The 12,421-nt window shown below is 55.7% G+C and overlaps 1 protein-coding gene across 11 annotated transcripts in view; it reads left to right on the forward strand.

Annotated features, from left to right (window-relative positions):
• LDB3 (LIM domain binding 3) overlaps positions 1–12,421 on the forward strand; it is a 66,306-nt gene that overhangs the window by 1,114 nt on the left and 52,771 nt on the right. For 7 of the 11 annotated variants that reach the window (XM_066349948.1, XM_066349949.1, XM_066349953.1 and 4 more), the window contains 2 exons: positions 9,066–9,217; positions 9,753–9,828. In XM_066349948.1, the coding sequence (XP_066206045.1) occupies positions 9,066–9,217; positions 9,753–9,828 (228 nt within the window). Of the gene's footprint in view, positions 1–9,065; positions 9,218–9,752; positions 9,829–11,188; positions 11,545–12,421 lie in introns of all 11 variants that reach the window. The other 4 variants (XM_066349947.1, XM_066349952.1, XM_066349951.1 and 1 more) reach the window with 1 other exon arrangement.

Raw genomic sequence — 12,421 nt, forward strand, 5'->3', positions numbered from 1 at the left:
ACAGTATTGACCCGCTGGGGACACTGAAACCCAGAGAACAGAGAAGCTAAATCTAAAAGCTAGTTTTAACCACTGCCATGCCTGTAGAACCTACACCAGGGCCATAGTGATACTCAGGCAACGTTTGTCAAGTAAAAGGACTCTCCACCAAGCCTGGCACACCTGGGGCTGAAGTCCCTGAGGCCCAGGGCAAACTATGAGGAGTGTAAGCGCATAGATAAGCCCTGCCTTAGGGGCTAAAACTGAAGCAGCCCTCAGCAGTGCTGGTGTGGGCACAAGGGGGCAGACTGAGGCCCCAAGCTGTCACTGGACGGTGATAGATGGGCAGGAGTGTCTGGGTGGCTGCCCACCTGAAGACAGAAAAATAGTTTTTCCTCAGGGAAGCAGAAACTTGCCTGGGGTCTAGAGGGTAGAAGGGGGATAGGAAAACACTGACATGGGTAGCCAGGGAGGCCTGAAAGTTACTTGGCAGAGGGGGCAAGAAGCCCATACCCCTATTGAAAAAGAAGTCCTGGTTGTGGAGCCTGATGTGGGCACTTGGAGGGACCCAAGGAGAAGCCCCACTCAGGGTTGTTATGACAGGTTTTGTGACAGCCACAGAGGCCTCATTCCTCAGGGCTGGGGCGCCAGCCTAGCTCCAGCCCGGGAAACAGCTTTAGCCCTCCATCCTTCTCCCGGAGAGCTGGCTCAGTCTAACCTGAGTCCACCCCCAGCCCTGACCCACCACCCTGGAGACCACAGGGTCCCATACTAAAAGTGTAACCGGAGACCTGCACACTCTGCCTGATGATACGGTGACACATGGGCATTTGAGCCCGAGTAGACTCCCCTTACCCCAAGACCCACACAACGCCCCCCCCCCCATGGTTGCAGGTCTCCTCCCTAGATGAGGTGGGGTGTTCATTCTCATAGGTCCACTGGCCACCCACACCTGGGCCTGAGTCCCACTCTGCTCCAGCTCCACCATCCCCAAGGCCTCTTCCTGGTACTCCCTGCCCACCCCTGCATGTGGAAATTTGCCTCCGGTTTCAGTGACACCCAGGATAGACAATTACCTCACCCAGTGTCTATGTGCCACCTGGCCTAGCCAGTCCGGGTCTTAAATTGCAGCACAGAGGCCTTACGTTAGACAGCAGGAAAAATGTCCTCATTGCAGGGAGCGGGTGTATTGGGATGTACTGGAGCTGATGACCAGGGAGACTTTTAAAAATAGAACCCGCAGCTCAGAAGGGCATCAGAGGATGAACACAATGGCCTCTCTGCCTCCCACAAGGGTACGTCCCAAATTACCAAAGCCATGGAGCAAGCAGGACTGGGCACAGGGCCCTCTCTAGGGCTTGGGATCTCTTGATGAACTGCTCTGATGGTCTGCTGATACCCTGGATGGGGCATCCCATGCTCCCTTTTGCAGGCCAGGCCCCGAAACACAGCCCTGCCATCCCACTAGGGCTGTGGTTTTTCCTGCTGGGGCTCCTTTGCACTAGAAACTTCTCTCCCAAGGGGATGTAGGACCAGAGCTCTCTGGAGAGACCGTGTTTGCACTGCAGCTGTCATTCACTTCCCACAGGGGCCGATGGATGCTCAGGTCATTGGTTGCATATTGCAGAGAGGGGATTCACAGAGGAGGAGCCTGCTCATTCTCAGTGGTGCCTGTGTCTCCCCCTCCCGCACACACAACCGGTGGCACTGCAATGCTGAGGGGGTGGGCAGCCAGGCAAGGCGTCAGAGCCAGGAAAACTGAGGCTCAGATTTGCACAGGAGCTTTTGTGGTAATTCCTAGGTCCCAAGTCTGTCCCTTTAGCCCTCTGGTGAGGGGCTATAGAAAAGCACTGAGTGGGCCTGTCACCTGTCGGCTGCAGCTCTTCCTGTAAGAAGGCAGCCACCAGCTACCTGCAGTGGTAGCTCTGTCCCTTCCCCATCCTGCCCACAGGCCCCACAGCATCAACCTTGGGTAGCAGCAGCCCCTCAAGGCCTCTTTTCAGTGGGTCTCAGCCTGAGGACCCACAGAGAGAGGGGTTCAGGAGGGAGACTTAGAGGGTGGAGGGGAGATGCTTTTATTTATCCCGGACAGGTGCAGCTGGCCCTGCAACACGAGCTGCCCTCTCATCCCCACCCTCCTCCACCCCCAGCCAGTTCTCCAGGAAGTGGGGGCGGGGTGGGAGCAGCTACAAAGGCCCACCCCTTACCCTAGTCCCAGCCTCTAGGCCAGAGGCTGGAGGCATGGTGGAGGCCTTGCCCAGCAGTCCCTGTTGCAGTCCTTAACTTTAAGGAAGAGGTGTTTGATTTTGTTCGGCTCTGCCACACACAGATGGGTCACGTTAGAAAAACCTGGTCACCTGCTCAGCCTGTTTTCCCATCTGTAGAAGGGAGGACAGTGCCTTTGTTACAGAGCTGTGTGACATGCACTGGTGCAAATACGTTATACCCACTGTTCCTTAGGTACTGGTTGTGAGGATGGGGGTGGCCACTCAGCCTGGGGTGGGGCCTCTCTCTGCTCCACCAATTGGCCTAGAAGGCTCACCTGAGGGCCAGCCCTGAGGACCAACTCCTTGGCAAGTTTTCAGTTTCAGTATCTGCCAGACTCTCCCAGCTACACCAGGGATCAGAGGACAGAGGGTCCCTGGGGAGGGAAGGCCAAAACTATTCTGGGGCAACTGTGCTGGCAATTCCTGGAATTCTGAGGTCGCTGGAGCTGTTTCTTAGGCAGCGCCTCCAAGTGCTGACAGGTTGTGCTGTTTATAGCCACTCAGGTCAGGCAAGCCTCTGGCAGGTTCCTGTGAGGCTGCCAGTGCTACCTCCAACGCACGAACAAAGGGAAAAGATAACTGACAGAGGCCTGCAGCGGGAACGAGTTCTTAGAGGCCTCCCAGCCAGGCCCACTCCTGGCATGCTTTCCTTCCGAGGTGCTCAGCGCTTTTTCTGACCCTGTGAGGGTCCTAAAGAAATGAGCGTGAGGCTCGCTGGGTCCTAGGGAGTAGAAGCTTCAAGACCCTGGGCTGGACGTCATGGGATGCCCCCAGATCTCTGAGGACTAAAAGCATTGTGGTACAACAGCAATCATGAGGAAACTTCCAGAGTAAGGTCCTCTGGGCCCTGCCAAGTTGGCCCTCCAGCCTGGGAGATATCGCCCTAGTTCCCTGAGTCCCTGTTCCTCTCTACACAGTCCCCTGTCATACAGGGGCAGCCTATCATTGCAAAGGGCCCCTCGGAACCACGCTCTACCTCTACCCATGAACCATCTTAAGAGGCATGAAGGAACTCTGCCATGTCCCAGTACTCTCTGGAGCCCACCGAGGGTGACGTGCACATGGGAGCATTGTGCAGGTGACATCCAGGACGCAGATGAACTGTAGACAAGAGCAGGAGAAGGGAGAGATGCAGAAGCCCAGGTAGGGACAGAGATGAGGACGGCCAGATAGAGAGCAAACCAAGGAGGCCTGGCTTTGGGCATCGGGAGGTCTCTGAGTGTGTGGAGTGCTGAAGGCCAGAGCCAGGTGCTGGGTGCCCGAGTGTGGGGTAGCAGAGGCAGGACATGCTGGTCAGTCCCTGAAGAAGCCTGGAGGTATGGAGGTAAAGAAAGAGAGAGAAATTGGACCCGGGCTGGCTGGAGCAAGGAAGGCGAAGGAGGGAGAGGCTTTTTTTTTTTTAAGACTATTTTCTTAGAACAGTTTTAGGTTCACACAGAGGCAGATTAAGGTTGGTTGAGACCCCGGGTGCAGAAGAAAATATTGGGCCCCTTAAAAAAAAGAGAGAGAGAAAGACAGGGAAAATAAAAATACCTGTTAACCATATTTTTAAATAAATAAAAAATACTATTAATGTTAAAATTGCACATATGAAACCAAACTTGCTGTCATTAGAAAAAAGTGTAAAGTTGGGGTTTTGTGGGGCCCTTTAGAAGTTGAGGCCCAGGGTACGCTCCTGGGCACCATTAAATCCGCCTCTGGGTTCACAGCAAAATGAAGGGGCAGGTACAGAGATTTTCCATTTACCCCCAGCCCCTGCACACACAGTCTCCCCCATAGTCAACACCCCCCATCAAAGCAGTACATTCCTTACAGCTGATGAACCTACGTTATTATCACCCAGGGTCGTAGTTGTTAGGGTTCACTCTTATTAGCACAGCGTCTATGGGTTTGGGCACATGTATAATGGCATATATTTACTATTATAGTGTATGCTGAGTATTTTTGCTGTTCTAAAATCCTCTGGGCAAGGAGGGGCTTTTTGAACATAGATAAGACTCTGGCTTGTTCATTGGCCAGGGTGGGGTTGGAAGTGGGACCATAGGGAGATAGAAGTTTCCAGTGAGAAGGTAAGAGATAGAGTGAGGCCTCAGGGGAGTCCAGATGGAACTCAGGCAGAGCATGGCATCACAGTAATTTAATCACACCATGTTAAATGCACTTAGGGCTCCAAGGGAAAGTCCCTAAGGTGGTCAGCCTGGAATCCTGGGAGAAGATGCTGGAAGCTATGCGATCCACAGCATCCTCTAGCCACCCTTGCTCCCCATCCCCCATCACATCTACATGGGCAAATCTAGAGAGGAAGGAAGGCAGGGACCTGTCTGGTTGTGAGCACTGGGAGAGATGGCTGGGAACTTCTGGAAGGAGCCTAGCTGCCTAAGGACTGGGGAAATAGGAACCAATGACATGGGTGCGCCTGAACCCCAGCCGGCATCTTGCTTCCCCAGGAGCCTGGACAGAATTCCTCTCCCCTCCAGCTAATGCTCAGGCCCCTCTAGTGACAACATGCTGGCTCAGGACTGGACAATCACGGCAGCCCCTGGCACCCCACCTAGGGCGCCGAGGGAAATCCCTTGGGGTGGTCAGCCTGGCAGTGTGGGGAGGAGGTGCTGGACGCTATGCTAGCTCTCTGCCAGCCCTGAGTCTCGTTCCTCTTGGAGCCAGAATGTGGCCTCCCAGCCTCAGTCCCTCCGGCACCTCCAGGGAGAAGGAGCCGGAGTGGCACTTATGTCTCCTCAGTTGGGAGCTTCCTTGGAACTTTCTCAGCCCTGCACCCTCCTTACATAATGCCCTGTTTAGTAATGTCATGCCCCAGCAACCCTGGGAGAAAGGCACTGCTTCTCTCTATACACAGAGGGCATGAAGGCTGGCCCTGCAACCTCAGGTCTGGCTCAGGCCGAAGTCCACGCTCTTCCCTTTGCTGCCTCCCCCACAGGCGCCTGTAGGTGGCTGGGGCCACAGCTGCTCCTTGCTCCCTGTGGGGTGCCTCAAGACCGTGGTTCAGCAAGGTGAAGGCACTCCTGTGGGACCTGTGGCAATTTTTGCCCCTAAGCACTTTGAGCTCACCCTGCGGCAGTGGTCCCCAACCCCCGACTGCAGACTGCTACCGGTCCGTGGGCCATTTGGTACCAGTCCGCAGAGAAAGAATAAATAACTTACATTATTTCTGTTTTATTTATATTTAAGTCTGAACAATGTTTTATTTTTAAAGAATGACCAGATTCCCTCTGTTATATCTGTTTAAGACTCACTCTTGTGCTTGTCTTGGTCATGTGATACATTTATTCGTCCCACCCTAAAGGCTGGTTCGTGAAAATATTTTCTGACATTAAACCGGTCCGTGGCCCAAAAAAGGTTGGGGACCACTGCTCTAGGGAGCTTTGAGGCAAGACCTCGGGCTTGCAGCTCTGCCTGGGCTGGTTTCTCAGCTGAGAGGGGCTGGTGATGGGAGAAGACTGAAAAGCAAAGTGGGAATAAAGCGTCTGTCCAAAGAGCCCTTCAGATGTTTCAACAGGGAGAGACTAAAGGAAAACACCTTCATGGATGGAGCTGCTTTGGTTTCTTCCTGGGATGAGGGAAGCAGAGAGAGATAGAGTCTGACAAGAGATCCATGGGTACATTATGCCTGGGCTGCACCCTTCGCTGCCTTGGGCTCTGGGCAACAGTCCAAAGTGGCCCCGCCCTTCATTGGGCAGACTGCTCCCGCAGTGGGACAGGGATCTGATAACCCTTGGGCCCATCTGGAAGTCCCTGACTCCATCTTGCCTCCTTCTCTAAGGAGAGCTGGGCCAAACTAGAAGAGCACCTCTCTACAAGAGGATGGCAACCCCAGGGTTCTTGGGTCCTGCTCAGGGCAGCCGAAGGCCAGGTCTGCTGAGCCCTGACGGGCACACACAGTGCAGGGAGAGAGGCACCAGGGGCAGGCGAGAGCCGGCTGGGTAGCTTCCCTCGGAGGTGTCGGGTCATTGACCAGGTCCCAGGGAGGCTGTGCTCTGCCCTGGGAACAAGGATCACCCCAGTTCATATCTGAACATGAACGGAGCAGGGCAGGGCCAGGCAAGTCCCAAGAAAGTGGGAGACCCAACCAGAAAGTTTGGTGTGTTAGCCCAGGCCTAGAGGCACTCCAAAAAGAGGACATTCCAGAATCGTCACCTCTCCCAACACCCCTCCCTTGCCCAAGCTTCTCTTGGACGCTATTCTGGCGTCCTTGCTTACACTGTCGTCCATGATCTTCTGGACAGGACTCTGGTTCTGCCAGGCAGTCGTTACTTCTGTAAGCAGCAGGCTGCCCTTCTGTCAGGGTCTGTGCTACCTGTCCCCAACCCCCACCTGGGAAATTCCTGCTTCAGGTTGGTGGCCCATTCTCTGTAGTTGGTTAGGAGCCCCTGGGGAGCCCTGGGGAGGGGCATCCAGCTGTGGGGAGCCCTATGGGTGACCCACCAGGAGGACGGAGCATTGCTCGCTCCCTCCTGAATGGAGCACACTGGTGTCTACTACTTTGTTTGCAGGGCTTCAAAACCAGGATGGATTGGTGGATGGATGGAGGGCAGGCCAGTGACGCAACAAGCTGAGCGAAATGTTACAGTTGAACCTCAGTGGCGGGTATTTGGGTGTTTGCTGTACATTTTCCCCACTTTTGATACACATTTGTCATAAAATGCTGGGGAGAGAGCACAGGCCAGAAGGGGAAGCCAGTGGAGGGAAGGGTGTCCGGATGAGCAGCTCACTTGCTCTTGGGAGCCCCCTCTGAGCCTACAGTGTTTTGTTTTCTTTGTTTCCATGCTTTTCACCCATTGTTTGAGGCCTAAAATCTAAGAAAACAATACCTTCCTGTCATTAGTACAGGCTCCCTATACTAGAGGGGGAAATGGTGATGTGCACTTTGAGAGGTCAGTTCTGAGATGCCCCTGAGGGAGCCGACTGCAAACAGATGCTGTGTGGCTACCAGGCAATCTAGGCATTGTTTGCTTCCTGTCCTTGCCTGTCTCAGCAGATGCAGAGGTGGAGGAGGCAGCTCTAGGCAGAGGGGCCAGTGTTCAGGCAGGAACACAGCCCTTGGGGCTGAGGCAGGTTGGAGGCAGCAGGGAGGGCCCTTTGTATCTTGCTGTTCTCACTGGGTGATCACACTCGGGTCCTGGGCCCACCCTGCAGAGCACGACTGGGAACAGGCTAAAGGCTGATGGCAGTGTGGGCTCTGGTTTAGGTGAGTGATCCCTGTGAGGGGCCTGGCAGGAAGCCTCCAGCCACTTCTGAGAGCCCAGGGCCTGACCAAAGGCCCTGTCAAAGGCTTGACACCTAAAGCATGGGACTGTCCCCAGGCCCTCTCTGGGCTCATTCTAGGATGGTCCCCAGGCCTTGGCCAGAAAATAACTTCTGCCAGCATGAAGAGCTGGACTTGTCCCTGGGGCGTAGCCAGGGAGGTGACTGGGAGGTGCCTAGAGAAGCCTGGAGGCCTGGCTGCTGGGCAGTTGAGGAAGAAAAGCCAGGAGGCTCCTTCTACAGCCTCCTCTTCCCTATGGTGTCTTTGGAGGTAGGGCCTGTGTGGCATTCGACATGGTGTCACAGAGGGCTTTCCACATGATGTCATGCAAGTCAGGTCACAAAGTCATCCTATCATTGCATGGATTCCACAGATGTCATGGGAGGGGGGATGAGAAAAGTCTCCAAGACATTTCATGGGACAGACATCTTTAGAGGTGAGGGCTTCTTCACGTTCCATGGAATGTCACTAGGAGCAGGCCATCAAGCTATTTTAGGTGATGTCACAAGGCCTTCCAGAATTTTGTGTTTCATGTGCTATCACTGCAGGCAGGGTCTCCACAGCAGTCAGGGTGCTGTTACTGAGAGCCAGGCGTGCAGAGTCTGGCATGGTGCTTGATGTAATGGGGAGTGGAATCTGAGACGTTGTGGCACCCCAAGTAATGCTCCTGGCGGTGTGGCCTTCCTGACATTGCATGGAGTGTTCCAGGTTGGAGCACGCCTGGCATTCTGTGTGATCACACTAGGGGTGGGGCCCGAGACTCTCACATTCTGTGATGTCGTAGGGTGCAGGATTTGGGAACTGGCCCCCACATCTACACTTCCCCCTGCGGAAGGACAAAGCCAACCTCACAGCACAGAACCCTGCCTCATGTCCCTGCCCGTCTCCCCCAGGCAGGTGACAGCACACCCGCCTGTTGCTGCACCCCCGCCACGGGAACACCCAGCACTCACACGAAGACGCTCTGTGATATAGCACAGTTGGTCCTGCCTGTGGATCTGGCAGCATCTCTATGGTGCTGCTGAGTCTCAGCTCCTGCATATTCCCTCTTTCCTGGAGCCTGGAAGTGCTTCATGGGTTTTCAGGGTACAGGAGTTACAGTAGCAAAGTGGTATAACAAACAGCTCCCAAGTCTCAATGACTTAGCACAATGGAAGTTGATGCCTCAATTGTACAACATCCAACACAGTGCTCCTTAGTCATGCTCCGTCAAGTAGCGACCCCCAAATCCAGGTCCCTTCTGTTAGCGTCTCTGCCGTCCTCCTATGGGTCCTCTGTATCCAGTCTGCCAACAAGAAGAGGGAGTGCAGGATGGCAGGGGTGACTGCTCGGGACAGGCCTGGAAGTGGTATGCACTGCTCCCTCCATACCCAGTAGCCAGAGCTGGTCTCCCAGCCACACTCAGACACGGAGCAGTAGGGAATGTGATAGTTGTGTGCCATCAAGAGAAACCAGGCTTGGCAAACAGCGGGGGCTAGGCCCAGTGAAAAGGCAACGCAGCAAGCCAGTCCTCAGGCCCACCCTTCTTATGCTTATCCCCCCATCTGCCATCCTCCCAGATTACACCTGGCAGCAAGGCGGCCCAGTCCCAGCTCAGCCAGGGCGACCTCGTGGTGGCCATCGACGGCGTCAACACAGAGACCATGACCCACCTGGAGGCTCAGAACAAGATCAAATCTGCCACCTACAACCTGAGCCTCACACTACAGAAGTAGGTGGGAGCTCTCCGGAGCAGGGGAGAGGCTGGCGGGGGGTGGCCCCAAGTACCTGAGAGAGGGTCTGTCCAGCAGCAGTTGTGTGGGTCCCATCCTGTGCTACAAGGCCTGGTGGGGCAGTAAAGACAGCCCCTGGACCAAAGGAAGGACCAGGCCCAAGTCGTTGTCAAGCACCTTTCACGGCTGTGCTTTACTTTACAGGCAAGGCTGAGGGGGCAGTGCTGGTGCTGCCGGTGGTGCGTGGTCAGGCCTGAAAGCCAGGGTCTTCCCTGCTTTCTCCTGCCTAGGCACCCTCCCAATGACCTTGCAGAGGCCCATAGCTGCATAGTGCCCAAGAGCCATGACTTCTCCGTCCTGGTTAGACCCCGTTATTTCCTGGAGACACCCAGCCTATGGCATAGACAGTGGGCCTCGGCTCTCTGGCCTGGCTCCCAGCACTCCACTGCTCTCCCCTGGCCAGCCCTGCCTGGGTAGGGGCTCCTGGCCCTAGACATGACTGTCTTCATTTGGTCTCGTTTCTGGTTTCTCCAGGTCGAAGCGACCCATTCCCATCTCCACAGCAGCGCCCCCGATCCAGTCCCCTCTGCCCGTGATTCCCCATCAGAAGGTAGGTGCCGACTGTTGGTGACAGACTCCACTCTCAGATGTGGTTCCTGGTAGGCAGCCCCTGTCTGCCTGCCTGATCCTTGGCTAGCCCACCAGAGGCAAGGGGAGGGATCAACCCTGCCCCCACACTGCCCTGCTGTGGCTGACCCTGGAAAATCAGGCAGGCCTCGGGGAAAGGAGTCTGAGCCCCCATGAAACACTGAGTGTGACGTGCTTGCCTGGGTGCCACCTGCCAGAGCCTTGTGGCTGGGCTGACATGGTACCAGCTTAGGCAGCAGGATTCTCAGAAGAGGGACCCTCCTCTCAGCCAGATAGAACAAATGTCCAGAAGGCTCTGTCCCTCATCTTATAGAGGCACTGGGAGGGGAAACCATGGCCTGAAAGCCAAAGGCCCTAGCTTGAGCTGGTCACCCTTGGAGGAGCCCCTAAGCATGGAGGGGCTTCTCCTCTGACATAGGCTTTCCCCCCTCTGATTTCCACTCTTCCTCCCCACTACATGCTTATATGGCCCAGTCAGAAATGCTGGTGGTGGCCAAGAGGCAGGCACAGGAGGGAAGGTGGAGCCCCAGCCACAAATCGAACCTCTGTGCCCCAGGCCCCTTCCCAGATTCCTCTAAGCAGCTCAACCTTGTGGGCCCAAGGCACGGGAGGCCCACCCCATCACTCCTACAAGGACCCACTCTCCACCCCTCCCAGCATGGCCTTACACTGACCCTGTCTCTTCAGTGAGGTGGAGTGGCCAATGGACAGAGGGAGGGGAGACAGGCTGACAGGGGGTTGGAGTGGGTGACAGGTGGGGAAATAGGCAGAAGGCTACTTGGGAGGAGTTGCAGACGTGAACCAAAAGAACCGATGTCAGTTCCTTACTCACTCAGTTTCCTGTCCTGCACCTCCAACTCTGCGTGTCTACTACCAACTGAGGGCCCCCTCTCACTGGCCATGTGAGGACATCTCAGCTTGGGGCAGTACAATAGGAGGCTGGGCTGTGCCCACCAGAGGTCCCTACTCAGGAGAAGGAAACAGACATGAACCCCCACTCCCTGACACTCACAGCCCCCTGCTCCAGCCCTTTCCTCTAGCTCTGTAGGTGGGCTGGCTTGGCTTGGCTTTCTTTGTGGGGTTTTGCACTTTGCTCAGGTGGAGGCCAGCACTGGGGCCAGGAGCCATGTGCCTCCCCTGCTCTTGCTACAAAACCCTCTCTTCCAGGTGCCCATCTCGCCCCTTGAGCTCAGTGCGGCAGGCTGCAGGCTGGGGCCCTTGCACTAACACCTCCGTTTCAGGTCCGCACAGGAGCACAGGGATGCGTGTGGCCTCTAACTGCTCTCTTCTCTCTCCCCTGCATGGCGGCTACCCTGTGCCAGGACCCTGCTCTGGACATGAACGGAAGCCTGGTGGCGCCCAACCCCAACCCCGAGGCAAGGGCTGGCCCGGGCACCCCAGAGGTCAGGCAGAGCTTTAGCTCCTTCGTCTCCCAGACCTCCGTCTTCTCACACATGGAGGCCTCTGACCCTGGCCCTCCACAAGGAAATCCTGGGGCCAAGACCAGCCTGGAGGGGGCCCTGGACTCACTCAGCTCGAAAGTGCCACTGGGCTCGAGCCAGCCAAGGCTGTATAACAACCCCATTGGCCTGTACTCAGCAGAGACTCTGAGGGAGATGGCTCAGATGTACCAGATGAGCCTCCAAGGGAAGGCCTCAGGTGCTGGACTCCCAGGAGGGTAGGTAATGGGCATGCAGCTCCCCACCAGTGGTCTGGGGCCACCTGGGTCCTCAGTGCTCAGCAGAGGCCTGGTCGGCTGGTCGGAGTAAGAAGCTGGCCTCAATCCACCAGCCCAAACCCCATGAAGTAGTGGAGGCTGACAGCCATGACAGCAATGGTCCCACTGACATTTGCCACAAGCGGGGTGCGTCATTACTTTATACAACTGCCCTGCGGGATGTGTCGAATTTTGCAGAAGGGGAAACCAAGGTTTGGAGAAGGTTAAGTCGAAGTCCAGCTGTTCAGCTATTAAGTGGCTAAGCTCAGCCTGAATGCAAAAGACTTTGATGCCAATACTGTCACCACCACCCCCCCTCCCCTAAGCCTGCTGCCTCCAGGAGGTCTGGGGCAAGGTGGCTGGTCCCCTCCCTTCTAGTAGCCCTGAGACAGGAACACGGAAGAATTAGAGGTGAGAAGGCATGTTCTCTAAGGCTGAAGTGGTCTGGAAAGGCTGACTGGAGGAAGAAGCATCTAAGCTGGGTTCAGAGAGACTTGGCAACGGTGTGAAGGGAGTGGGCTTGTAGGACTAACCCTGGCTGGAGGGAGGCAGCAGAGAAGGAGGACCTCAAGAAGAAAGGGGCTGTGTGAGACAGCAGCTCACCCTCTGCCCCTGAGGCCCAGCTGGTGGGAGTCTGTGAGCACAGGAGTTAAGAAAACCTAAAGCCAGCAGGTGTTGTGGAGAGGCGCTGAGGAGAAGGAGACCCAGGTAGAGCATGGATCAGTTTCTAAGTCCTTCATGCTTGTTCTCTCATTTTAGCTTCTCCCATAGCCCCCTGAAATTGGTGTCATTATCTCTACTAACTGTGTGTTAGAAGCAGAGCAACCTGGTCAAGGCA

The sequence above is a fragment of the Saccopteryx leptura genome, chromosome 9 (assembly GCF_036850995.1).
Source record: "Saccopteryx leptura isolate mSacLep1 chromosome 9, mSacLep1_pri_phased_curated, whole genome shotgun sequence".
Taxonomy (NCBI): Eukaryota; Metazoa; Chordata; class Mammalia; order Chiroptera; family Emballonuridae; genus Saccopteryx; species Saccopteryx leptura.